The sequence below is a fragment of the Cervus canadensis genome, chromosome X, assembly GCF_019320065.1.
Source record: "Cervus canadensis isolate Bull #8, Minnesota chromosome X, ASM1932006v1, whole genome shotgun sequence".
In the NCBI taxonomy this organism is placed as follows: domain Eukaryota; kingdom Metazoa; phylum Chordata; class Mammalia; order Artiodactyla; family Cervidae; genus Cervus; species Cervus canadensis.
In genome coordinates, this window is record NC_057419.1 from 129,736,608 (window position 1) to 129,761,187 (window position 24,580).

Below are 24,580 nucleotides of genomic sequence, written 5' to 3' on the forward strand. Positions count from 1 at the left end.
GATTGTTGGGGGAAAAATACTCGTTTTCAATTCCATCTCTTAAAAAAGTAAACCAAATGAAGTCTGTTACTTAGATCTACTAAGAAATGTCCTCGGTGTTTCACATGTTCTGCTTCATTTACTTCAAAAGAAAATCTACGAGGATGGTGTTATCAACATTCCCATTTTATGGATTAGGATAGTGAGGCACAGAGGCATGAATGAAATTAACTAGTAATTGAAAGACATGCGTTTTGGTGAGGGATTCATCGACCCTTTGCAAAATTCATGAGAATGTGCTTTGACTATCTAGATTGTGAGGAAATAAATCTAGGTTTCAATTCTGTCTATTAAAAAAACATTAAGTATGTTACTTGGATCTACTAAGCAATGTCCTGGGTATTTTACATGCTCTGCTTCATTTAATTACAAAGAAAATCTACACGCAGTATGTTATCAACATTCCCATTTTATAGATGAGGAAACTGAGGTACAGAGGCATCAATGAAGTTACTAGTGAGTGAAAGAGATCCCGTTGTTTTGAGAGCATATTTATCTACACTCGGTAAACTTTGTGGAAAGTACACTGTCTATCTAGAATGTTCTGGGGGGAAATCAATTTCAGTGATCTCTATTCAAAAGATAAAACAAAATTAAGTATGTTACTGAGATTACTAAGCAATGTCCTCTGTGTTTTACAGGGTCTGCTTCATTTAATTGAAAACAAAATCTATGAGGAAATTGTTATCAATATTCCAATTTATACTTCAGGAAACTGAGGCCTTAATGAAGTTGCTAGTAAGTGAAAGAGTATTGCTTTTGCTAACCATATTTATCTATACTTAGTCATCTTTGTGGGAAAGGGCATCGTCTATCTAGAATGATTCAGGAAGAAAACTTGATTTCAATTTTATTAAAAAAACAAAATTAAGCATGTTACTTAACTCTACTAAGCATGTCCTCAGTGTTTTACATGCTCTGCTTCAGGTAATTACAAATAATATGTACAAGGAAGGTGTTATCAATATTCCCATTCTATATATGAGGAAACCGAGGCACAGAGGCATTAAGGAAGTAATTAGTAAGTGAAAGATGATGTATTGGTGAGTATATTTATCCATACTTAATAAACTGTGTTGGTAAGGGCATTGTCTATTAGATTCTTGGGGGGAAAATATTTCCATTCTATTAAAAAAATTAAGTATGTTACTTAACTCGACTAAGCATGTCCTGGGTAGTTTACATGCTCTGTTTCATTTAATTAAAAATAAAAATCAGTAAGCTAAAAAGAAAATCTCCAAAGCTGAGGGGAGAAAAATAAAGAGTTTAGCACTCTTAAAAAAACAATACTGTGTATGTTCGTTAGCTCTCCTAAACAATGGTGGCTGTTTTACATGTTAAGCTTCATTTAATTAAAAAGAAAATCTACGAGGAAGGTGCTGTCAATATTCCCATTTTATAGATGAGGAAGCTGAGGCACAGAGACTTAACGAAGTCAGTAGGAAATGAAAGTTTTTTTGGTTAGCGTATTTATCGACAGTTAGTAAGCTTTTTGGGAAAGGGCATGGTCTATCTCGATTATTGAAGGGGGATCTTGATTTCAATTCTACCTATTAAAAAAAAAACTTAAGTATGTTACTTAGATCTACTAAGTGATGTCCTGGGTGTTTTACATGCTCTGCTTCATTTAATTAAATTGAAAAGCCACGAGGAAAGTGTTATCAATGTTCCCATCTGATAGATGAGGAAACTGAGGTGCTGAGGTATTCATGAAGTGACAAGTGAGTGAAAACGATGGGTTTTTTGTGAGATTTTAGAAGGGTTAACTTCCTCCCTAAAGGATATTTTTGTTAGGAGGACCCGAACTTTATAGGAAGAGACTGTATCTGTATATATATATTCACATAGATAGATGGTAGATAGGTAGGTACTGAAAGATTGTTGCTGAACGATAAGACGCTGGGATTCTTGGCCTCCGGAGGAGACGAATTCGATCCGGGGCCAGAGACGAGGCTGGATCACTCAGAGCTTTTGTGTAATAAAGTTTTATTAAAGTATAAATGAGATAGAGAAAGCTTCTGACATAGGCATCAGAAGGGGGCAAAAGAGTACCCACCTCCTAGTGTTTAGCTGCAAGTTATATAGTCACTCACAGTCTGTTAATGAAAAGAAAGGAATGTCTTAGAATTTAGAATGGCACCAGATAATTCATCCCTGGCCATGAAACGATTGACTTGAATCTGGTAGAAGGGCAGATTACCAACAAGTAGTTTCCTTGACATAGATTAGGGAACAATATCTGAGTAAGTAGGTTAGGCCCTTTGGTGGAACCAACTTGAAGATAGAGTCTGGGGTACATTAACATAGCTTAAGACAACATTTCCATAAGAAAAAGAAATGTATTGGTTAACTCAAGGTTTGAGAGTAGTTAGCTTCAGGCGAAACCAGGTGTCATGGCAACACAGCACGTTAAGAGAAACCTTTTAAATTTGTATAGAGAAGAAAAAATATCGCTGGTTTGTCTCCTCCTGCCGCTTAAGAGAGAGAAAAACGTCTGGCACTTGCAGCCTATTTCCTCCGTTTTGAGACCCCTGGCCTTGCTGCCTGTTAGGCTCTCAGTACCACAGGGGTAGGAAAAGGGGCTCTATTTTTTTCCTTTGGGAACTGTGTTCTCACTGGTCATGGGCTATTCCCATGAGCTTCAATTTACTGATCCCATTTAGTGCCCCTGAGAGCCCCTAAGGGCTTCCCTGGTGGCTCAGCTGGTAAAGAATCTGCCTGCAATGCAGGAGACCTGGGTTCGATCCCTGGGTTGGGAAGACCCCCTGGAGAGACGAATGGCTACCCAGGCCAGTATTCTGGCCTGGAGAGTTCTATAGACTGTATCGTCCATGGGGTGTCAAAGAGTCAGACAGGACTGAGCAACTGTCACTTTCAGAGTCTGCTGATTGTGACTGCAGCCATGAAATTAAAAGGCGCTTACTCCTTGGAAGGAAAGTTATGACCAACCTAGACAGCATATTAAAAAGCAGAGACATTCTTTTGCCAACAAAGGTCCATCTAGTCAAGGCTATGGTTTTTCCAGTGGTCATGTATGGATGTGAGAGTTGGAATATAAAGAGAGCTGAGCACCGAAGAATTGATGCTGAAACAATCCTGGCATTCAGGATAGCCGGCAGAGATAAAGGCATATATTTGTATGAACGAATCATGAGGGTGAAGGGACGATGGTGGAATCCAAGAGAGAAGAGGAGATCATAAAGGGAAAAGTGAGAATTCAAGAGTGCTAAGAACTGGGCTTTGGGCAACAACTGATCCTTGAAGAGTGGGGAGGAGAAAAGTCAGCAAACCAGACAGACGAGGAGCACCTGGAGAGACAGGATAAAATCCCAAAGAGAGCAGGTCACGGAAACCCAGAGAGGAGAGCAATTCAAGAAAGGGAAAGTAGCCAACTGTGGAGAGACAGACAGACACAGAAATAAAGGAGACTGAGAGCTGGGTGTGGGAAGTCCCCACGGAAGTGGAAAGTGTTTTGTAAGGCAGGAGTCTCATTCAAGGGATTGTAGAGAAAATCAGAAGAAAAATAAGTTGGCAAGAAAAGTAGAGTACAGTTTAAAAGAGTTTGACATAAAAAAGAAAGGAAGGAGGTTTCCCTGGTGATTCAGGAGTTAAGAATCTGCCTTGCAGGGCTTCCCAGGTGTCTCAGTGATAAAGAATCTGCCTGCAATGCAGGAGACACGGGTTCGATCCCTGGTGCAGGAAGATCCCACACGCCATGGAGCAGACAAGCTCGTGTGCCACAACTATTGAGCTTGTGTTCTAAATCCTAGGAAGCACAACTACTGAGCCCACGAGCTGCAACTATTGAAGCGCAAGCACCCTAGAGCCCGTGCTCCACAGCGAGAGAGGCCACTGCAGCGAGAAGCCCATGCAGGACAACTAGAGGGTAGCCCCCACTCACCACAGCCAGAGAAAGCTCGCACGCAGCAACAAAGACCCAGTGCAGTCAAAAATAAATAAATAAATGTTTTTTAAAAAGAAAGCAAGGGTGGGACTTCTCTGGTGGTCCAGTGGCTAAGACTCTGTACTCTCACTACAGGGCACCTGGGTTCAATGCCTGGTCAGGGAACTAAGATCCCACATGCCACAACAAATACCCAGTGCAGCCAAATAAAGAAATTAATTAATTAATTAAAAAGAAATAATCAACAATTAACACTAAAAAAAGAACGCAAGGGTAACAGAGCCTTAGTTAACTGTCATGTACAAATCTTTTTTTCTTTTTTTTTGACAAATCAAAAATTCTTTTGTCAGCCACAGTAATCAAACCACCATGGTACTGGAACAAAAACAGACATATAGATCAAAGAACAGAATAGAGACCCCCAAAATAAACCCACACTCCTGCTGTCAATTAATCCATGACAAAAGAGGCAAAACTATACAACGGAGAAGACAAGCAAGCGGTGCTGGGAAAACTGGATGCTACACATGAAAGTGTGAAATTAGCACATTTCTTCACACCATACACAAAAATAAACTCAAAATGGTTTAAAAACTTAAATGTAAAACAAGACACTGTGCAACCCCTAGAAAAAACATAGGTGAAACATTCTGTGACATAAATCATAGTGACATTTTCTTAGATCAATCACCCAAGGCAAAAGAAATATCAATCAAAGCAAAAGTAAACAAATGGGACCTAATCAAACTGAAAAGCTTATTATGCACAGCAAAGGAAACCACCAACAAAACTAAAAAGAAAACCTACTGAATAGGAGAAAGTATTTTCAAAGGATGCAACTGACAAGGGGTTATTATCCACAACATAGAAAATTGCCTGGCAGCACAGCACCTAGCACTCCTCACTCACTGCTGAGAGCCCAAGTTGTTCTTCTTCTTTTATTTTTCTTTTGTATTGTAGTATAGTTGATTAACAATGTTGTGTTTGCCTCAGGTGTACGGCAGAGTGATTCAGTTATACATACACATGTGTCTATTTTCTTCAAAATTCTTCCCATTTAGATTATTACAGAATATTGAGCAGAACTTTTCTGGTGGCTGAGTGATAAAGAATCTGCCTGCAATGCAGGAGATGCAGGTTCGATCCCTGGGTCAGGAAGATCCCCTGGAGAAGTGCATGGCAACCCACTCCAGTAGTCTTGCCTGGAGAATCCCATGCACAGAGGGGCTTGGTGGGCTACAGTCCATAGGGCTGCAGAGTCCGACACAACTGAAGTGACTGAGCATGCACTCACATTGAGCAGAGTTCCCTGTGCTATACAGTAGGTCCTTGCTGGGTATCTATTCATTTTATTTTTAACTAATTAATTTATTTTAATTGGAGGCTAATTATTTACAATATTGTAGTGCAGCTTTTTGCCATCCATTGACATGAATCAGCCATGGGTGTACATGTGTTTCCCACCCTGAACCCGCCTCCCACCTCCCTCCCCATCCCATCCCTCAGGGTCATCCCAGTGCACCAGCCCTGAGCACCCTGTCTCATGCATCGATCCTGGACTGGCGACCTATTTCACATATGATGACATACATGTTTCAATGCTATTCTCTCAAAGCATCCCACCCTCGCCTTCTCCCACAGAGAGCCCAAGTTCTATCCCTAATTCAGAACTAAGATCCCACAAGGCATGCAGCATGGCCCCAAAAACACTGCAGAAAAAAATGAAAGATTAAATTCAAAAAGTAAACCTAAGAATTCTAAAATATACAAGCAGCTCATACAACTCAATGCAGAAAAGATAAACAACCTAATCACAAAACGGGCAGAAGACCTAAATAGATATTCTCTAAAGCAGACATACAGAGGGCCAAGAGGCACATGAAAAGATGACCAACATGGCTACTCATCAGAGAAATGCAAATCAAAACCACAATGAGGTAACACCGCACACAGGTCAGAATGCCTGTCATCAAAAACTCTACAAAGAAATGGTAGACAGGGTGTGGAGAAAAAGAAACCCTCCTATACTGTTGGTGGGAATGTAAATTGGTGCAGGCACTATGGAAACTGCTATGGAGGTTCTTCAAAAAATTTAAAAAAGAATTACTATTTGATCCAGCAATTCCATTCCTGGATCCAGAAAAAAAATGAAAACTCTAATTTGAAAAGACATATTCACCTTAATGTTTACAGCAGCCAACTGCTCTTGGCTGAAAATAATCTGAGATACACACACACACACACACACACACACTCACACACACAGACACACACACACACACACAGACACACACACACTCACACACACACACACTCGGCTTCCCTGCTGGCCCACGGCAACAAGGGGTGTCAGCGAGTCGGTGCCAGTGCATACAAGTGGCAATCACACCTGCTCGTACACCCAACTTCAGAACACAATGGCTGGGGCTTCACTCCCACCTGACAAATCTTGCCCCAGCTTTTCTTGCGGCCAACCTTCACTCAGGAAGGGAAGGCAAACTCAGGAAACGAAGCTCGAGCCTAGCTAAACTGACAAACCCACGGCAACAAGCAGAGACAGACACCACAGGAGACTGGACCTGGTCATTACCGGAGGAAAGGACGACACAGCATGGCAAATGACACACGCGGGGCCATTCCGGGCCTCAGTTAGACAAGGATGTCCCAGCATTTGGTGCTCAGATTCCACAAAAGCTGTGTCCACAAAGGACTCATGTAACCACCACATTTATGCCACCCATCCTGTTGAGTGTCTCTGTCCACCATGCTCGGTGGAGCAGAAGAGGAAGCTACCCTAAGTAAGCGTGGAGTTACTGGCAGCATTTCAGAAAACTGGTCACCATGACTTTTGGTCACTGACCGCTGACTTCTGAGCTAGGCCATCAACCTCTGGACATTCCACCAGCTTCTCAAAGAGGGTGAGTGTTCCTAGGGAGCTATCCGAAAAAAAATGAAAGACTCATTTGGAAAGATACATGCACCACGGCATCCATTGCAGTACTATGTACAATAACCAAGATATGGAAGCTACCCAAGTGTCCATCAACAGAGGAATGCATAAAGAAGATGTGGTGTATATATATAGACACACACACAATGGAATACTACTCAGCCATAAAACGAAGGAAATTTTGTCGTTTGTAACAACATGGATGGACTTGGAGAGCATTATGCTTAGTGAAATAAGTCAGAGAAAGACAATAACTGAATGATATCACTTGTATGTGGAATCTAAAAAATAAAACAAGCAAGTAACTATGACCGAAGAAAAGAAACTAAACTCACCGATACAGAGAACAAACTAGTGATTACCAGTGGGGAGACAGGTGGGGAAGGACAAGATAACAGTAAGGGATTGATAGGTAACAAACTACTTTGTATAAAATAAAGAAGCTACAAGGACATATTGTGCAGTACATGGAATATAGCAATATTTCATAATAAATATAAACGGAGTATAACTTTTAAAAATTGTGAATCACTATGTTGTACACCTGAAACTTACATAACATTGTACGTCAACTATAACTCAATTAAAAACGTGTAAATACAAACAAAATCAACCTATAGAACAGAATGAGTGTTTCCTTATTTTTTCATGATCCTTGGACAAATAAGGGTGATAGTATATAGGCTTTGGGAGGAAGCGTAACTAGTTTACAAAGCTTCAGGTGCGAATATGAACCTGAAATCTGTCCCAGTGTGACCCTTGGATATCTTCCCAGATTGAAAAGCAAACTTTGAGAGGCAACAACTTCTGGCTCTGTGCACTCTCCCACATCTATTAGGAATAAGAACTAGTGGGCCCAATCACAGGAGAAGAGCTTGAAGATACAGGGAAGTTGCAAAGATGGTAGCACAGATATTCTGCTGATTTTATGGGATAAGACGGGCTTGGAGCATTTTCCAAAGGAGAAAGAATCGGAAGTGGCTTTATCCATCACAAAACAGCTGATTCTTACATAAGAACATCCAGCAAAAAGCTCTGCTTTCCTGGTTTGACTGGCAGAAAGCTATGCAAGCAGAGCATGGTAAATAGCTACACAGCACACACTTCATTTAAAATTATTATTTATCCTCTGGGTAAACAAAGTTAGAAATAGAAAATATTAATTTAGCTACTAAAGTTTTACACCTAAAGACTTCCTCCTGAAATTCTGATTACTCTCTTTTAAAGAGTAATAGAAACTACGGGAGTTTCTTTGAAGAACCAGTTTTCTTCAGGGGTCATGGTGGCATTAACAACAATAGTAACAGCAACAGTGGCTAATATTGATTTAGGACTTGCTATGTGCTAGGCACTAACCAAATATTTCACATGTATTATCTCATTTAATCCTCCCCATAACTGTAAACAATCAGTAGCCTGATTGCTTCCACTTAAAAGATTAGGAAATTGGAGCCTAGAAAGGTTGTGATTTGTGTAAAGACACACAGTAAGCTCCAGAGCCAGATTCCAAACCCAGTCGCCCCACGTTCCTACAAAAATTCACACTGGGGACCTTCCTGGTGGCCCAGTGGCTAAGATTCTGAGTTCCCAGTGCAGGGGGCCCGGGTTCAATCCCTGATCAGGGAACTAGATCCCACAGGCCACACCTAAGAGTTCACATGCAGCAACTAAGACCCAGCGCAGCCAAATAAATTAATTAAAATAGTCTTTAAAACTGACATTAAAAAAAATTCACACTGATCAAGAGGTAGACATTACTTTGTCAAAAGATGTATAAACAGGAATGCTGAGTGCAGCATCTTTTAAAAGAGTTTAACATTTTAAAAAATCTTGCTTATCATAAGGAACTGATTAAATTAATGAAGGTCCCTCCATCCAACAGTTTTATGTATCTGGTAGGAACTATATGGCAAAGAGGTATGGATAATATGATCCAATTTTAGTTGAGACAGCATTTTACCAGTATTTACATATACGAAAACATCTGGAAAATTATACAGAAGAATACAACAATCATTTTGAAGTGGTAGGATGCAAGGTGAATGAAAACCTGAACTTCCAACTTGCCCTACAACAATTACCTAATAAAGAATAGAATAAAATCTTTAAACATCACACTACTCCGTTTCCCTGAGAGATACTGCTTCCAGCTTGAGCTCCAGACTGGAAACCGACTGCACTCAGGTGCTCTGTCGTTATCCTCTCTGGGCTTCCTATTCCACATATGTAATAACAAGAAGGTGGTTTAATTTCAAAAATTCCTTCCAGCTCTAACATTCTTTGAGTTGGTCAATTTCATTCCTAAGGAAGTTCTTTACAGAAAAAGAAACATTTAAGAAGGCCGTGTGGGGATTTAATGTCCAAAAAGGTCTCGTCACACCTTCCCTGTTGTCAATTAACAATGTTGTGATAATTTCCGGTGAACAGCCGATGGGCCTCAGCCATACCTACACATGTGTCCATTCTCCCCCAGACTGCCCTCCCATCCGGGCTGCCACATCACATTCACCAGTATCCACTCTTTTTAAAGATTCGTTCCCCAATACAGAATATTGAGTTCCTTGGTCTACACAGTAGGTCCTTCTTTGTTATCTATTTTATAGACATTAGAGTGTGTATGTCAACCCCAGTCTCCCGAGAAGGCCGATTTTTAACCTACACATTAACAGACAGACAAAAAACACTATATGCCGAAACAACACACCGGGCGACCCAAGCCAAGAAAGAAACAAAAGCAAAGAGGCCAAACACAATCCCCGGTCCCGTTCTCAGTCCATAGACTCTTGGTTTCTTTCTTAAGATCACCCGTTACCCATACATCAGAAAATGATAATAATAATAATAATAATAACTAACCTTTATTTCTCGGCTATCCATAGGGCCATTTAGGGCTTCCCTGGTAGCTCAGCAGTTAAGAATCTGCCTGCCAATGCTGGAGACAGAAGAGACACAGGTTCGATCCCTGGGCCGGAAAGATCCCCTGGGGTAGGACATGGTAACCCACTCCAGTATTCTTGCCTCGAAAATTCCGTGGTCAGAGAAGCCTGGCGGGGTAGAATCCATGGACTCGCCAAGAGTCGGACACGACTTAGCGACTGAGCACACAGGTATAGGCGAACTCACTGCCCAGCAGAGGAAGTCGGAAGAGTGTTTCTTAGAAAGGCGGGGGCGGGTGGAGGCGGGGGGCGGCGGCGGCGGCGGCCTTGACTGACCAACCTGCCAGGAGGTACAGGCGCGGGGGCGGCCGGGCGCGCGCCTGTCCCGCGGGCGCAGGGAGGCTCTCCCGCGCCCTCTGCTGGGGACTTGGCTCCACGCAGACTCTCCGCGTCCTCGCCGTCCCGACAAGCTTCTGGCCCTTTGTGCGGCGATGTGAGACTGCTAGGTGACAAGGCGGTGAACTGGGGGTTACTAGGGGCTGCAGTGGGGACGTGTGGAGTCTGAGAAGTGAGGTGCAGACTGAGGGCGATGTGCAGCCTGCGGGATGCAGGGTCACCAAGATCTACTTTCCGCTCTGCGAGTGTGGTCCTGGCACCGCCGGTGACGTCTCCCGCGCCCCGCAGCCCTTTGCTCTGCCTAGGAAAATGGTAGAAAGCGGGGGCGGGGGGCAGTTTCCATGGAGCCTTTTAAGCCTGACTCCTTCCCATAAACTGCAAAACCTGCCCTTACAGGGAAAGCGCTGTGTTTTCTATTAGCCCTCAAGCAGGACCGTTTATCAGCAATCCGTATTATGAAAACGGAGGACGTTTTCCAACAACTGTAAATCCTGAAACTATGTCTTGCAGGTCCTCCGCCGGGGACTATTTCCCTGAGAGTCACTGGTCTGGAATCTTCCAAACTGACTTGCTCCACACCCGACTTCTCCCCCACCCCTACTTTCCATCCCCTTCGCAAATACTTTCCTAGATGCATATTCACCTAAGAACTGTTAATTCTGAGTTCTCACCCATTTATGTCCACCTGCTAGTTGTGCGGCAGCAGGTACGTCACTCCTCAGAGATAACAGCATCAACTGCTACAGAATGGATGAACAAACCTCCTTTATTCCCTCGTTCCACCTGTGTCAACCGAGCACCTACTCCATTTGGGCCCTGGGCTGGGTGCTGGGAAGACCTCAGGGAGAAGGATGCTTTCCTTCCTGTCATGAAATTTGCCTCCCAACTAGGGACCCAGACAGGAAACCAATAAATACACAAATGGTGATGTGTCCACGTAAGGAACGTGGTACAAGGAGAGAGAATACATGGATTCTGACTTGGGTTGTAAGGTCAAGGAAGGGACACAAAAGCTCAACCTGAAGGATACCTAAGCCGGATGAAAGTTGTTCGGCAAAAATCCTGAACTGGGAAGGTTTCACATGTTCTAGGAAAGGCCCAGGAGTGGCTAGATATCAGGAGTGAGGAGGAGAGAGGCTCCAAAGGAGTTTGGAGAAGTAACCAGGGGACCCTAGGTGGTGTACTTTCTTGGGATTTGGACAAATGTATTAATGACGTGTATCCATCATTATTCTGTCAAACAGAGTTTTGTCACCACCCCCCACATCCTCTGTGTTCTGCCTACTCCTCCCTTCTCCTGACTCCTGGCAACCACTGATCTTTTTTGTTTTTGTCTGTCTCCACACTTCTGCCGTTTCCACAATGGCATATGAATGGACTCATACAGCATGTAGCCTTTTGAAACTGGCTTCTTTCACTTAGTAATAATGCATTGAAGATTCTTCCATGCCTTTTAGTGGACTTTTTTTCAGATATTTTAATGTATCCAAGTGTGGAGAAATGAAAGTCGCTCAGTCATGTCTGACTCTTTGCTAACACATGGACTATACAGTCCATAAAATTATCCAGGCCAGAGTATTGGAGTGGGTGGCCTTTTCCTTCTCCAGAGGATCTTCCCAACCCAGGGATCAAACCCAGGTCTCCCTCACTGCAGGTGGATTCTTTACCAGCTGAGCCACATGGGAAGCCCTGATGTATCCAAAGAGCTAAAGAAAACAATTTCTAAAATCAAAAGGAAAGATTCCACTCCAATAAGAGCTTGCAAGTCATCATCCCACCCTCACAAGAAAAGAATATGAATAGATTAAAAATCAATGACTATTCTTGACTCCATCACAGAATTGAAGTCATGGGACAAATTGTAATCCCCAAACTGTTGATTCTCAAGATTACAGATTATAGTGAACAGAGATTCAGCACACCTGAGGCAGAAAATCTTGAAATCTATAAAACTGGAACTTAAAAGGTAGCTTCAATGAATTGCTGGTGACTGAGTGTGGACTAACTTGAGAATTAAAAATTCCTAGGGACCTAATCAAAGCAACCCCCGACCCCACAATCATGGTGTTTACCCCTAGGATCCCTAACAGGTTTTCTTTGGTAAAGATCAGAGAAAAATTGCCTCCTGTTTGACCAAGAAAGAGGGGAGAAGTAACTATTTGGAAACAAGCGAAGAGTATTCTCCATAACAATGGCCTATGCAGCAAGGGAGAAGACTTCACCAGAGCCTTCTTGGACTTGGGGTAAGGGAGATTACCAGACTTCAAACCTTCTAGACATCCACCTTCACCGAAGAGAAGAAAAGAGCTGAGGAGTACTTGTGAAGGTCATAGTCCAGGGAGTCAGGCACACTAAAAAACGGAGACCAAAAAAAAAAATAAATAAATAAAAATAAAAAAATTTAAAAAACTGAGACCAAAGCATCAGATTATAGAACGTGTCCCCTCAACCCAGACTTGACCAAACATCAACAAGGTCTCCTTATAATACAGTGGGTCACAGCTGAAAGAATGGAAGGCTCAGACTCTATTTAAGAAGGGGCTTCTAAGGGAAATGAAAGATGCAACAGATAAAGACAAACACATGTGTAGAAATTGAATCCTCTGATACTACAGATACAGAAAACAGTAAACACAGCGTATCTCTTGGTCAGATAAAAATAAGATGTCATACAAAGTCCTGTGTACTTCCAAATACCTGATCGTTACTGGCTTTCAATAAAAAAATTACATAGCATGATAAAAGAAAAGAAGAAATAGTCTGAAGAGACAAAGCAAGTGCCACAAGCAGATTCAGGTATAGCAGAGATTATGAAATTATCAGACTGAGAATTTAAAATAAATATGATCAATATGCTGAGGGCTCTAGTGGAAAAGGTGGACAACTTGCAAGAAGAGATGGATAATGTAAACAGAGAGATAGAAATCCTTAGAAAGAATATAAAGGAAATAGTAGAATAAAAAACTAAAGAAATAAAGAATATATTTAATGGACCCATCAGATGATTGGAAAGGGCTGGGATTAGAATCAGAGAGTTTGAAGATGTCTCAGTAGAAACCCTCCAAACTGAAATGTAGAGAAAAAAATTAATAAAACACAGATTAGAATATCTTCCAATCACTGTGGGACGATTACAAAAGGTATAACATGTATAATGGGGCTACTCAAAGCAAAGAAAGAGGAAAGAAACAGAGGAAATATTTGAAGTAATAATAACTGGGATTTTTTCTAAAATAAATGACAGGTCGACACATATAGGAAGTTCAGAGAACACCAAGCAATATAAATGTCAAAAGGAAAAAAAAAACACCTAGGCCTATCATATTCAAATTGCAGAAAACCAAACACAGAGAAAATCTTGAAAAAAGTAGAGAATAAAAACACCTTACCTAGAGAGGAACACAGGTGGTCCCCACAGGGAGTCTTGCTCTATATGCCAGTCTGAGTCTTGCCAGAAGCCTGACCGAATGGCAAGGCTATTAGCCATATCCACGGTTCAGTGAAGATACAGCAAGCCTTCTTGTTGAAGTGACCCGGACAGACATCCACACTGCATGAGGCTCTGCCCATTGCAATGAGCATCCCTCCTCACACTCAGTAAGGGAAAGGCCATTCTCAGATTCGATGGCAGCTGTGCCCCATTCCTGCTTGTTAGTAGTTGCCTGGGAGGAGCCGTCAGGTGTGCTGATCAGGCCCATTTATGGTCCAGGACAGCGGGCCCCAACCTCCGGGATCTAATGCCTGATGATCTAAGTGGAGCTGATGTCATGATAATAAAAACAAAGTACACAATAAATGTAATGTGCTTGAATTGTCCTGAAACCACCATGACCCCCACCCTGTCCCTGGAAAAATTGTCTTCCACGAAACTGGTTCCTGGTGCTAAAATGGTTGGGCATTGGTGATCCAGAAGGTCTTCGTACCTGGACCCTCAGAGGGCCAGTGGAAGCAGTGGCTCTTTGGGCAATATGCCAGGAAGCCAAAGAGACACCCCTGAGAACTTTTCAAGGAGTTGTGAGACCCCATCTGGGCTGCGTGTTGCTCATTCCTGTATGTACCATTTCTATAGAAGATTCCTGAGCCAACTCCACCAGGTGAGTTGAGACATCTGCTTGGATCCATGCCACGATTGAAATTTATGGTCTTAAGATTACTTTAGGGGCTTCTCTGGTGGTCTGGTGGTTAAGAATCCACCTTCCAACGCAGGGGATGCAGAATTGATCTCTGGTCAGGGAACTAAGATCCTACATGGCTCAGAGCTACTTAGCCACATGTGCCCACAGCTACAGAGCCCATGTGCCTTAATGAATTATCCCACATGAAGCAACAGAGATCCCACTTGCCGCAGCTAAGACCTGACATAGCCAAATAAATGAATAAATTTTTTTTTAAAGATTACTTCACAGCCATGAATCATGTGCACAGTATCCACCAAGGGCCAATAAGAGGCCAATAACTGTGTCCCGAGCTGACTAAGACACTGGGGCTGCCTGATTCATCTCCAGATTCACCAACAAAGGTGAAATCCAGGGCCATCACCATGCAGACTCTAGTGGGACTCCGTGTCGGGTTCCTCATAGTCTGGTTGCTGGCCCCAGATTAGAGTTCCTTAGTGGGGAGAGCCTATGAATATCCCTTGAGGCCCCGGGATTGAGTGAGTAGACCCAGAGATGTCTTTGGGAAAGTCCTTGCCCAGATTGTCCAGAAGAGTGCAGCTGAATACCATTTTTACATTATTCTTTCCGTTGGTCTGTGCTGTGCTGAGTTGCTCAGTCCGGCCCTTTGCGAGACCCCCAGGCTCCTCTGTCCATGGGGATTTTCCGGGCGAGAATACAGGATTGGGTTGCCATGCCTTCTTCCAGGGGATCTTCCCAACCCAGGGATTAAACCCAGGTCTCCCACATTGCAGAAGGATTCTTTACCATCTGAGCCACCAGGGAAGCCCATGAATATTGGCATGGGTAGCCTATCCCTTCTCCAGGGGATCTTCCCAACCGAGAAATAGATCTTGGGTATCCTGCACTGCAGGTGGTTTTTTTTACCAGCTGAGCTACCAGGGAAACCCCAACTTTTGCTACTTCTGCCATAACTATTTTTTTTTCCTTCTGTGGCCAGGGAGAATTCTGGTTTGGGGCCTGCTGTGGCACCAGAGGTTCATAGCAGTTGATCTGATGGGCTTTGTGGGATTCAGGCGAGTGAGCAGAACTCGGGCCAGTCTCCAGCATCAGCAGTATTCATAGCTCTGGAGCATGTGTGCTCATCAGTGAGGGGCCATACAAATCCTCCTTCTTTCTTGGCTGTGGGGCATTGACCCTACTGAGGGAGAGGTCAAGACACATCGGTCCTTGCGGCACTGAGAAAATTCTCCCTGCTTCTGGGAAGCAGTGGGCTCTTTTTGACTCCTCTACTTTTTAGTTCTGTCTACTGTATTAGTGTCTTCATCATCTTGGCGGTAGCAAATGTTTACTGAACACCACAGCTTGCCATGTTTTCTTCTGAGTGCTCCACGTGAATCTCTTCATCTTATTTTCAGCTCTATGGACTAACTACTATTAAGATCCCGTTGTATGGATGAGGCTCAGAAAGCTCTGTTCAAAGTCACAGAGCCAGTAGTGGCAGAGCTCTGATTTCAATCCGAGTCCAAAGTTCCTCTTCTTGCTATAAAGCCTCGGTGCCTCTCACACTTTCTCCTCCCCACCCGCATGCCTCTCCCTCTCCAGGCCGTCTCAGCAGCATAGTCTCTATGTGGGTCCCAGGTTTCTGTGCTGTTCTCCAGGAAATGAGCTCAGAGATGGCACTCAGCTAAGCACTTCCCTTTCTTTATTGGGACTGAGACATTGTCTTAACAGGAGAAACCAACCACTCTATATACAAGCACCATGGTTAAGGGCAGGGGCTCCAAGCCTTGGAGATTTCATAGACTAGTAATATTAGTAAAATAAAACTGGGTTTGGACAGAGGTCATAATCTTTTCATTTTACCAATTAAGACCTTGTCATACTCCTCCTCCTACTAATATTAATAATAGAAATAATATCTAAAGGTTATAGAGAAATACTACCATATACTATTTTCAATCTGTCAGTGAAGTACCTGATTTGATCCTCACAAAAAGCATACTCAGTAGGTTTTATCTTTATCCCCATTTTGGAGGCAAGGAAATTGACAAAGAGAAACGTTTTGTAAATTACTCCTGACTCTGCTGGTAACCATTATAGTAGACTGTCTCTCTATGTGTTTCATAAAAGGTATTTTTTAAAAAAACCATCAAAGGTAACCATTATAGTAGACTGTCTCTCTATGTGTTTCATAAAAGGTATTTTTTAAAAAAACCATCAAAGGACTTCCCTGGTGGTCCAGTGGTTAAGACTCTGCGCTTCCACTGCAGGGGGCGTGGGTTTGATTCCTGGTTGGGGAGATAAGATCCTGAGTGCCACAGGGTGTGGCCAAAAAAAGATAGTAAGAAAGAAACCATCAGGCACAACTGGAGGCCCTGACCTTAGAATTTAGAAACAACCAAGTAAAACACGGAGGGTTCAGGGTTTGTCTTGAACAAAGTAAATGCTGTGTCTCTGTTTTGTTCCCTGTTTTTTGTAATTTAATGTGACAATACTACTATGTGCTTTGAAAATTAAACGACTTCATACATACTGAGACCTTAACCCAGTGACTGGCACACAATAAGAATACAGTACATATCAGCTACGACACTTATCATTGTAATTCCTTGTGGCACAACCCTGCAAACTAACCTCTTGCTGGGAAGAAACTAAGGCAACTCTAGACTCTTCCTGTTGCTGAGGTCAGGTAAGTTTCTGTAACTGACGACACCCTCCTTCCTCAGCTGTCTCCAGTTTCCCCTCCTTGACTGAACGGAAGCAGACAGAAATGTCTGGGCTTTCCCTCCCACTGATTGATGCTGTTGTTGCCATCAGTTCAGTTCAGTTGCTCAGTTGTGTCTGACTCTTTGCAGCTGCATGGACTGCACCAAAACAGGCTTCCCTGTCCATCACCAACTACTGGAACTTGCTCAAATTCATGTCCGTCAAGTCGGTGATGCCAACCAACCATCTCGTCCTCTGTCATCCCCTTCTCCTCCTGCCTTCAATTTTTCCCAGCATCGGGGTCTTTTCCAATGAGTCACTTCTTCCAATCAGGTGGCTAAAGTATTGGAGCTTCAGCGTCAGCGTCAGTCCTTCCAATGAATATTCAGGACTGATTTCCATTAGGATTGACTGGTTTGATCTCTTTGCTGTCCAAGAGATTCTCAAGAGTCTTCTCCAACACCACGGTTCAAAGGCATCAGTTCTTCAGTGCTCAGGTTTCTTTACAGTCCAACTCTCACATCCATACATGACTACTGGAAAAACCAGAGCTTTGAAGTAGATGGGCCTTTGCCAGCAAAGTAATGTCTCTGCTTTTTACTATGCAGTCTAGGTTGGTCATAGCTTTTCTTCCAAGGAGCAAGCGTCTTTTAATTTCATGGCTGCAGTCACCATCTGCAGTGATTTTGGAGCCCAAAAAGATAAGTCTCTTACTGTTCCCATTGTTTCCCCATCTATTTGCCATGAAGTGATGGCATGATCTTCCTTTTTTGAGTGTTGAGTTTCAAGCCAGGTTTTTCACTCTCCTCTTTCACTTTCATCAAGAGGCTCTTTAGTTCCTCTTCGCTTTCAGCCATAGAGGTGGTGTCATCTGTATATCTGAGGTTATTGATATTTCTCCTGGCAATCTTGATTCCAGCTTGTGTTTCATCCAGCCTGGCATTTCACATGATGTACTCTGCATATAAGTTAAATAAGCAGGGTGACAATCTACAACCTTCACATACTCCTTTCCCAGTTTGGAACCAGTTCATTGTTCCATGTCTGGTTCTGACTGTTGCTTCCTGACCTGCCTACAGATTTCTCGGGAGGCAGGTAAGGTGATCTGATATTCCCATCTCTTGAAGAATTTTCCACAGTTTGATGTGATCCGCACAGTCAAAGGCTTTGGTGTAGCCAATAAAGCAGAAGTAGATGTTTGTCTGGAATCCTCTTGCTTTTTCTGTGATCCCACAATGTCAGCAATTTGATCTCTAGTTCCTCTGCCTTTTCCAAATCCAGCTTGAACATCTGGAGGTTCTCAGTTCATGTACTGTTGAAGCCTAACTTGGGGAATTTTGAGAAATACATTGCTAGCATGTGAGATGAATGCAGTTGAGTGGTAGTTGGAACATTCTTTTGCATTGCCTTTCTTTGAGATTGGAATGAAAGCTGACCTTTTCCAGTCCTGTGGCCACTGCTGACTTTTCCGTATTTGCTGGCACATTGAGTGCAGCACTTTCACAGCATCATCTTCAGGATTTGAAATAGCTGTTGCCATAGCAGCACTCAAACTTTCTTTCTGAAAACCCTGGGGAACAGGGACTCATAAACTTCTTCCGAGGCTTCTGCCACAGCTGCTTGCAGGTTGGATGGCCACTCAGGTATTTATTTATTTTTCATTGAAGGATAATAGCTTTACAGTATTGTGTTGGTTTCTGCCCAACATCAGCATGAATCAGCCACAGGTGTACACATGTCCCCTCCCTCTTGAATCTCCCCTCTAGCTTGTCCCCTGTTTGAGTTCCCTGAGCCATACCGCAAATTCCCACTGGCTCTCCATTTCCCATGTGCTAATGTCTGGTTCCATGTTCCTCTCTCCATGCATCCCACCTTCACTAAGGTATTGAGGGTTAGTAAGGGACGACTCCTCAAAAGTCACCTGCAGGGGTTCTCCCCATTCATCACCCAGACCCCAAACTTGACCACGCCCCTGAGTTCACACCGATTCTGCCAAACAGCCTCTCATCAGGAAGGTCAAGGGAGAGAAGGATCTAGGAGAGCACAGGGCGTGCCGCTGTGCTAACGACTCAGTCGTGTCCGACTCTCTGTGACCCCACGGACTGTAGCCCACCAGGCTCCTCTGTCCATGGGGTTCTCCAGGCAAGGATACTGGAGTGGGTTGCCATGCCTTCCTCCAGGGGATCTTCCTGAGCCAGAGATGGAGCCCCAGTCTCTTATGTGTCTGGGAGAGTTCCTTACCCCTAGCGCCACCTGGGAAAGGCCCTTAGGAGAGAGGATCAAGAATGATTTTCCTCACTCATATGTGAGAATAAAATCCCAGCCTTGTCCTTCTCATGTTGGAGCCTGGGGCTCCATGAGGGAGTTCTAAATAGGACCTTTCTGTAAATAAACACCCTGCCTCCTTGGTTTGGCCTTAGACATCTTGGATTTGGCTCCAAGTCAATTCATCAAAAGCCATCCTTTTACCAAAAGTCAAGACACAATGACCAAATGAACAAGCGGGTCATTCTTTGCAGGATTAAGTTACTATATGAGTAATGTGCCAGAGCTTACCAAACTTACTGACTTACCAAAAACTTTATTGTTGTTCTGTGTATTTATTTCAGCTTGTTGTTACTTAACATACAAAAATGCACATATTTAATGTATATATTTTGACGAGTTTGGACATATATACACAACCATAATACCATCACAATGTTGTTATCTGTTTTAAGAGAAGAAATAATCTGGATTTTTTAAAATATTCTATTTCTTTATTTGTCTGCACTGGGTCTTTGTTACGGCAGAAGAGATCTCCCATCTTCATTGCGGTATGTGGGCTCTTTAGTTGCAGCATGTGAACTCTTAGTTGTTGTGTGGCATCCAGCTCCTTGACCAGGATTCCAACCCGGGCCCCCAGCATTGGGAGTGCAGAGTCCCAGCCACTGAACCACCAGAGAAGTCCCAATGCTGTTATTTTTAAATCCAGGGTTTACTGGGGTTTTCTTTGCGCACAGTGGCCTGGCCCAGGGCTGGGGAGAGCCAGCTGCATACGGTTCTGTGCCTGGACGCTCCCCGTCCCCATGCTTTAATCCCTCCTTCCTCTGGGATAGGCAACTGGAGAGGACTCTCTTCCTCCGACAGCAAATGACCCCTCCTCCACCCCAACCCCCAGCTACAAGGGGAACTTGGCTGAGGGCCTTCTCCTTCTCCTCACATACCCCTTCCTGGGTGGTTTCTACCTGGGAATTCCATTTGAAGAAGAAAGGCAAGGTCTTCCTGCTTCTATTAAATAATGTGATTATGCTGCATCAGTGCTCAGGGACCACTCCTCCAGGATTCAGGCAGCACCCAACCAAGAGCCTCCTTTGCAGTGTTAAATTAGCTGGAACCCAGGTTCTCCCCAGGATGTTGAAGGTGACAAGATATATCTGAAGGCCACACGATCAGCTTTGAGCTGAGGAAGGAAGGTTAAGGTTTCCACCACTGGGAAAGGGGTAGGAGAGGGAAAAAGTCTCACACTGACCTAGACAGAGTCTCCTCTTGCAGTTCCTCTACAGAGCCAGGAACACCCTGTCCCGTAGAGTGGTTTCTGTCTGCACCCCTGCCCCACCCCGCATCCCCTGCACAAAAGGGAAGGCGGTGAACAGAACTGGGAGAGAACCAGATGAACACCCAGCTCCCTCTCCTCCATAAAGCCCTATGAGCTGCCCCTGTAGAAGTGGCCCTTGGGGTCCTTGCCTCTGACCTCATCACCCATGAAAGTGGCTCAGGCCTGCCTTGGAACACACTGTCCTTCCTTGGAGACTCACGCCACCCATCTTGCACATTGGTGGTCCCAATGGGGCAGGGTGGGGGGAGGATGGGTGTTGGAGATGAGGGTGGAAGAGAATGGGTGGGTCTGTGTACACCCCTCCTGGGCACCTGGGAAACTCTGGAGATGTGTGTGGCCTACTGATGGCGAGTGTGGCTCAGCAGTTTCCATCAGACGCACTAACCCCATGTGACAGAACAAATGTGCAGAGATTTCACAACTTTATTGAAAATACAGAAAATGTGCCCTAAAACAGTGGGTCAATGACTCGGCACGTGTATGTAACACACTTGGCAGGCACTTGGCAGGCACTGTGTGCTTGATGGTGAGGTATCAGAACTTCAATCTGGCTCAAAGGCACTTTCGACAAAGCTGTCTTGGAGACCATTCAAGAGGAAACAGGGCTACAGAAAGGCCACTGGTGGTAGGGGACCAGGCAAGGCCATGTGAGGGCAGCCGGGGTGAATGGGGGGTGGTAGAAACCAGGGCAGAGGCAGAAACAGAGGGGGTAATGGTGGCATGGGCAGCAAGGCCAGCATGGGGGGCATGGGCGGCATGGGCATCAGCTCCAGGGGCGTTGGCTCCAGGGGCGTCAGCTCCAGAGGTGTCGGCTCCAGGGGCATCGGCTCCAGGGGCATCGGCTCCAGAAGGACCCAGACCCAATTCGGCTCCTGAATGAGGATGGTGTTGCAGGGTCCACCCCAGTTGGTGACCACAGGGTGGGCCCGGCACAGAGGGGGCGCATCTCTGAACCTCAGTGCTCTCTGACAGTTCCTCCACTTGGTCCTTCTACGCTTAAACCACACCTCCAGTCAGAGAGAAAAAGGGGCTGCGTTAGTACATGGAGCAGTTAATGTCAGACAAAAAAAAAGGAGCAGGGAACTCTTGGTGACTTGAAATGGGAAACTACACCAGGAGAAGCTATTTCCTTCCGGTTACAATTGTTTAGGCCATTTACTTAAAGGCCCTCCCATCAGCCCCACCCCCACCCCCAGCAAGTGAGCCCTGATGACGCGCCTGGCTCTGGACTGGCTTATGGCCTCCTCTCTCCTCCCGCCTGTTACTCTTCCTGCCACTAACCCCACTCACTGGGCAGGTGCACCTTCGCCATGGGAGAAGTTGGGCACAAGATAAAGTGGGCGCCTTTGAAAACCACACTGAGAGGAACGGGACCCGTTTTGAACGGCCCATCTTTGGTGCACAGTAAATAAGCAGTAGGCGCGGCTGGATTCGTAAATAAAAGCTGTTCCCAGGGACCGCTGGGACGGCTCTAGAGACGGAGCTGGTGCTGCCAGGGAGGTTTGGTCGTGGGGGCCCAGGGACTCTGTGGCTCGTCTGCTGGCACCAGCGGAGTTGAAGCCCTGGACACTGCCTTAGCTCTAGCCTGCAGATCAGAGAGGTTTAGGCTGCTGCTGCCGCTGCCGCTGAGTGGTCAGTCCTGTCCGACTCTGGGCGACCCTATGGACTGCAGCCTGCCAGGCGCCATGTCCATGGAACAAACTCGGCCCAAACTGACTAACATTCTTAAATCTTGGCCCAGCCAAGAGATGGCGGGGAGGCGGCAACCACTGTTGCCTTTCTCAGTTCTGCACTCTCCACCCTGCCCACCCTCCAAACCTGCCCGGGCTCAGGCCCCGGTTGGCTCCCTCTGCTCTGGGTGCGGCTGCAGGACCTTGGACCAGAGTCTCTGGGGCCCAGCAAGGCCCTGCTGTCTAGGTGCTGCCACGCAACCAGGGAGCCTCATCGTCCCCTCATGCTTAAGGCAAGAGGGTGCAACCTGCACGTTAGGAAGAGACTTGACAACCACGTGGGTCAGGATTCACAAAATGGCTCCTTCCGAAATATGAGCCAACTTTTAACAACTGAAAGAAAAGCCTGTGCTGTGGGCCCCACTGCTCCCTCAGCATCCCAGTGATTGGAATTACATCATAGTTAATATTTTTGGATGTTTTCACACTGCAAACTTTACATGAAACCAAGGGCCTCCTCTCTCTATCGCCTCATTTTTCCTCTCCCATCTTAGTATCTGGGCCCTTCTGATGCATGAATATGTAGTCTTAAGGAGCCACATTAATAGAGCTCATTTTGGAGGGGGGAATAGAGTGTACCAGGGATCAAGTCTGCGTAAAGATAAGCAAAATGCAAAACTGGCTAACTGAAGTTCTGGCGGCTACTGCTTCCATATTCCCAGTACTGCTTTCACTGAGTAACGCTTACTATATGTGAAAACAAGGGGAGGTGTTCATTAAAAATTTCTTTGGAAAATTGGTGCCATAGAATTTGGAAATAGGTGCCAACATTCTCTCTTTTCCCTTATGTGTTTCCTGTGGGTCCTTTTCCCTTCAGAACTCCATTAAGAGACCACTATGTAAACCCAGGAGAAGCATGTCACCAAAATTTCAGGTTTTCTTTCCCAGTGAGCTTGCTTTGCCTGCATGAGAGAGCAGAGGCCCAGGCCTCCCAAGCCCCGGCCAGACCTGACTGTGAGCCCAGCCCCTGGACTTAGGCTCCCAGCCCCGCTTTCCAGACCTGCCACTCCCACCCCACCAGGTCTGCAGCCCAGGTCCATCACAACCCTCACACAGGGGCTCTGCAGCAAAGCGAATAATAAAACCTTCCTGATTTTTCTTCCTTCCTTTCTTAATTTTCTACTTTTAAAAAATATTCTCTTGATACAACTTACTCTGTTCTAAGAACGAATATTCAGTTTCTGTGCCTTGAGCTACTGAGTAGTAATCACCATCTAAGTAAATGGGCAAGTACTTCAAATTAACACGGTAAGCTACTGGCTGACAGCCATGGACCACGGACCATCAGAGAGAAATTCTTCAAAACCAATCCCTCCAAATAATATGAAAAGGGCAGAAAAAAAATCCTTAGACATTAGAAATTGCTCAAAATAATATTCAGTGATACATTTGGTAGTTTCATAATGTTGCATATATTCAGTATCTCCAGTAAATATATTGATAGTATCCAATTTTATCAAACTCACCTTTCCAGGTCAGTGGAAATTTATCAAAATTTGTTTTTTCTTATATATTTAGACAAATTCCTAAATTTACAGCTGAAACTCTACACTGCTCTGAGTGAGTGTGTGTGTGTGCTCAATCGTGCCTGATTCTTTGTGACCCCACAGAGCCTTGCCAGGTTCCTCTGTCCATGGTATTTTCCAGGCAAGAATACTGAAGCAGGTTGCCATTTCCTACTCCAGGAGATATTCCCGACATAAGGATCAAACCCACATCTCTTGCATCTCCTGCACTGCTCTACCAAATTCATAAAAACAACAGCAGGAAGATTGGGCACTTGGAACTTTAAGCTATCTCCCTCCCCATCAGTCTCAGCTAAACGAAACACACATTAGTTGCTCATATGTTGTGTTCTGAGGTGAATCATTCCTTTACCCAAATGAGTGAATGCTTGTAAATTCACTCCTTGCAGAAAGAGCTAATGCCTGGCTTTAAAATTTTTAAATAATTTTGTATACTTGGATCCCCTTGTTTCCTTAGTCGCTCAGTTGTGTCCAACTCTTTGTGACCCCATGGACTGTAGCCCACCAGGCTCTTCTGTCCATGTGGATTATCCAGGCAAGAATACTGGAGTGGGTTGCCATGCCCTCCTCCAGGGGTGGACCCCCTTATAACCCTGAAAGGGTGCACCCCAAATCTCACATGCACCAGGACCCAGGGCAGAAGAAGTGATTTGAAAGGAGCCTTGATCAGACCTATCTGTTGATCTGGAGAATCTCCTCAAAAGGCAGGAAACAACTACAGCTCACCCTGGGGACAC

The 24,580-nt window shown here is 44.6% G+C and overlaps 1 protein-coding gene and 2 long non-coding RNA genes across 4 annotated transcripts in view; 1 reads left to right on the top strand and 2 right to left on the bottom strand.

Moving 5' to 3' along the window:
• The first annotated feature begins 678 nt into the window (after positions 1 to 678).
• Positions 679 to 24,580, top strand: part of LOC122434965 — a 49,265-nt gene continuing 25,363 nt past the window's right edge. Inside the window, exons 1-2 of the long non-coding RNA XR_006267509.1 lie at positions 679 to 777; positions 967 to 1,082. This is a non-coding gene — a long non-coding RNA (uncharacterized LOC122434965). The remainder of the gene's footprint in view (positions 778 to 966; positions 1,083 to 24,580) is intronic.
• LOC122434966 lies at positions 4,557 to 19,211 on the bottom strand. The gene is made up of 3 exons (XR_006267510.1): positions 19,089 to 19,211; positions 16,457 to 16,459; positions 4,557 to 4,568 (listed from the first exon to the last, which is right to left on the bottom strand). It is a non-coding gene; the product is annotated as an uncharacterized LOC122434966 (long non-coding RNA).
• LOC122434964 (homeobox protein ESX1-like) overlaps positions 21,093 to 24,580 on the bottom strand; it is a 112,522-nt gene continuing 109,034 nt past the window's right edge. For both annotated transcript variants that reach the window (XM_043458784.1, XM_043458783.1), the window contains one exon: positions 21,093 to 21,594. In XM_043458784.1, coding sequence (XP_043314719.1) covers positions 21,193 to 21,594 — 402 coding nt within the window. In that variant the 3' untranslated portion in view covers positions 21,093 to 21,192. The remainder of the gene's footprint in view (positions 21,595 to 24,580) is intronic.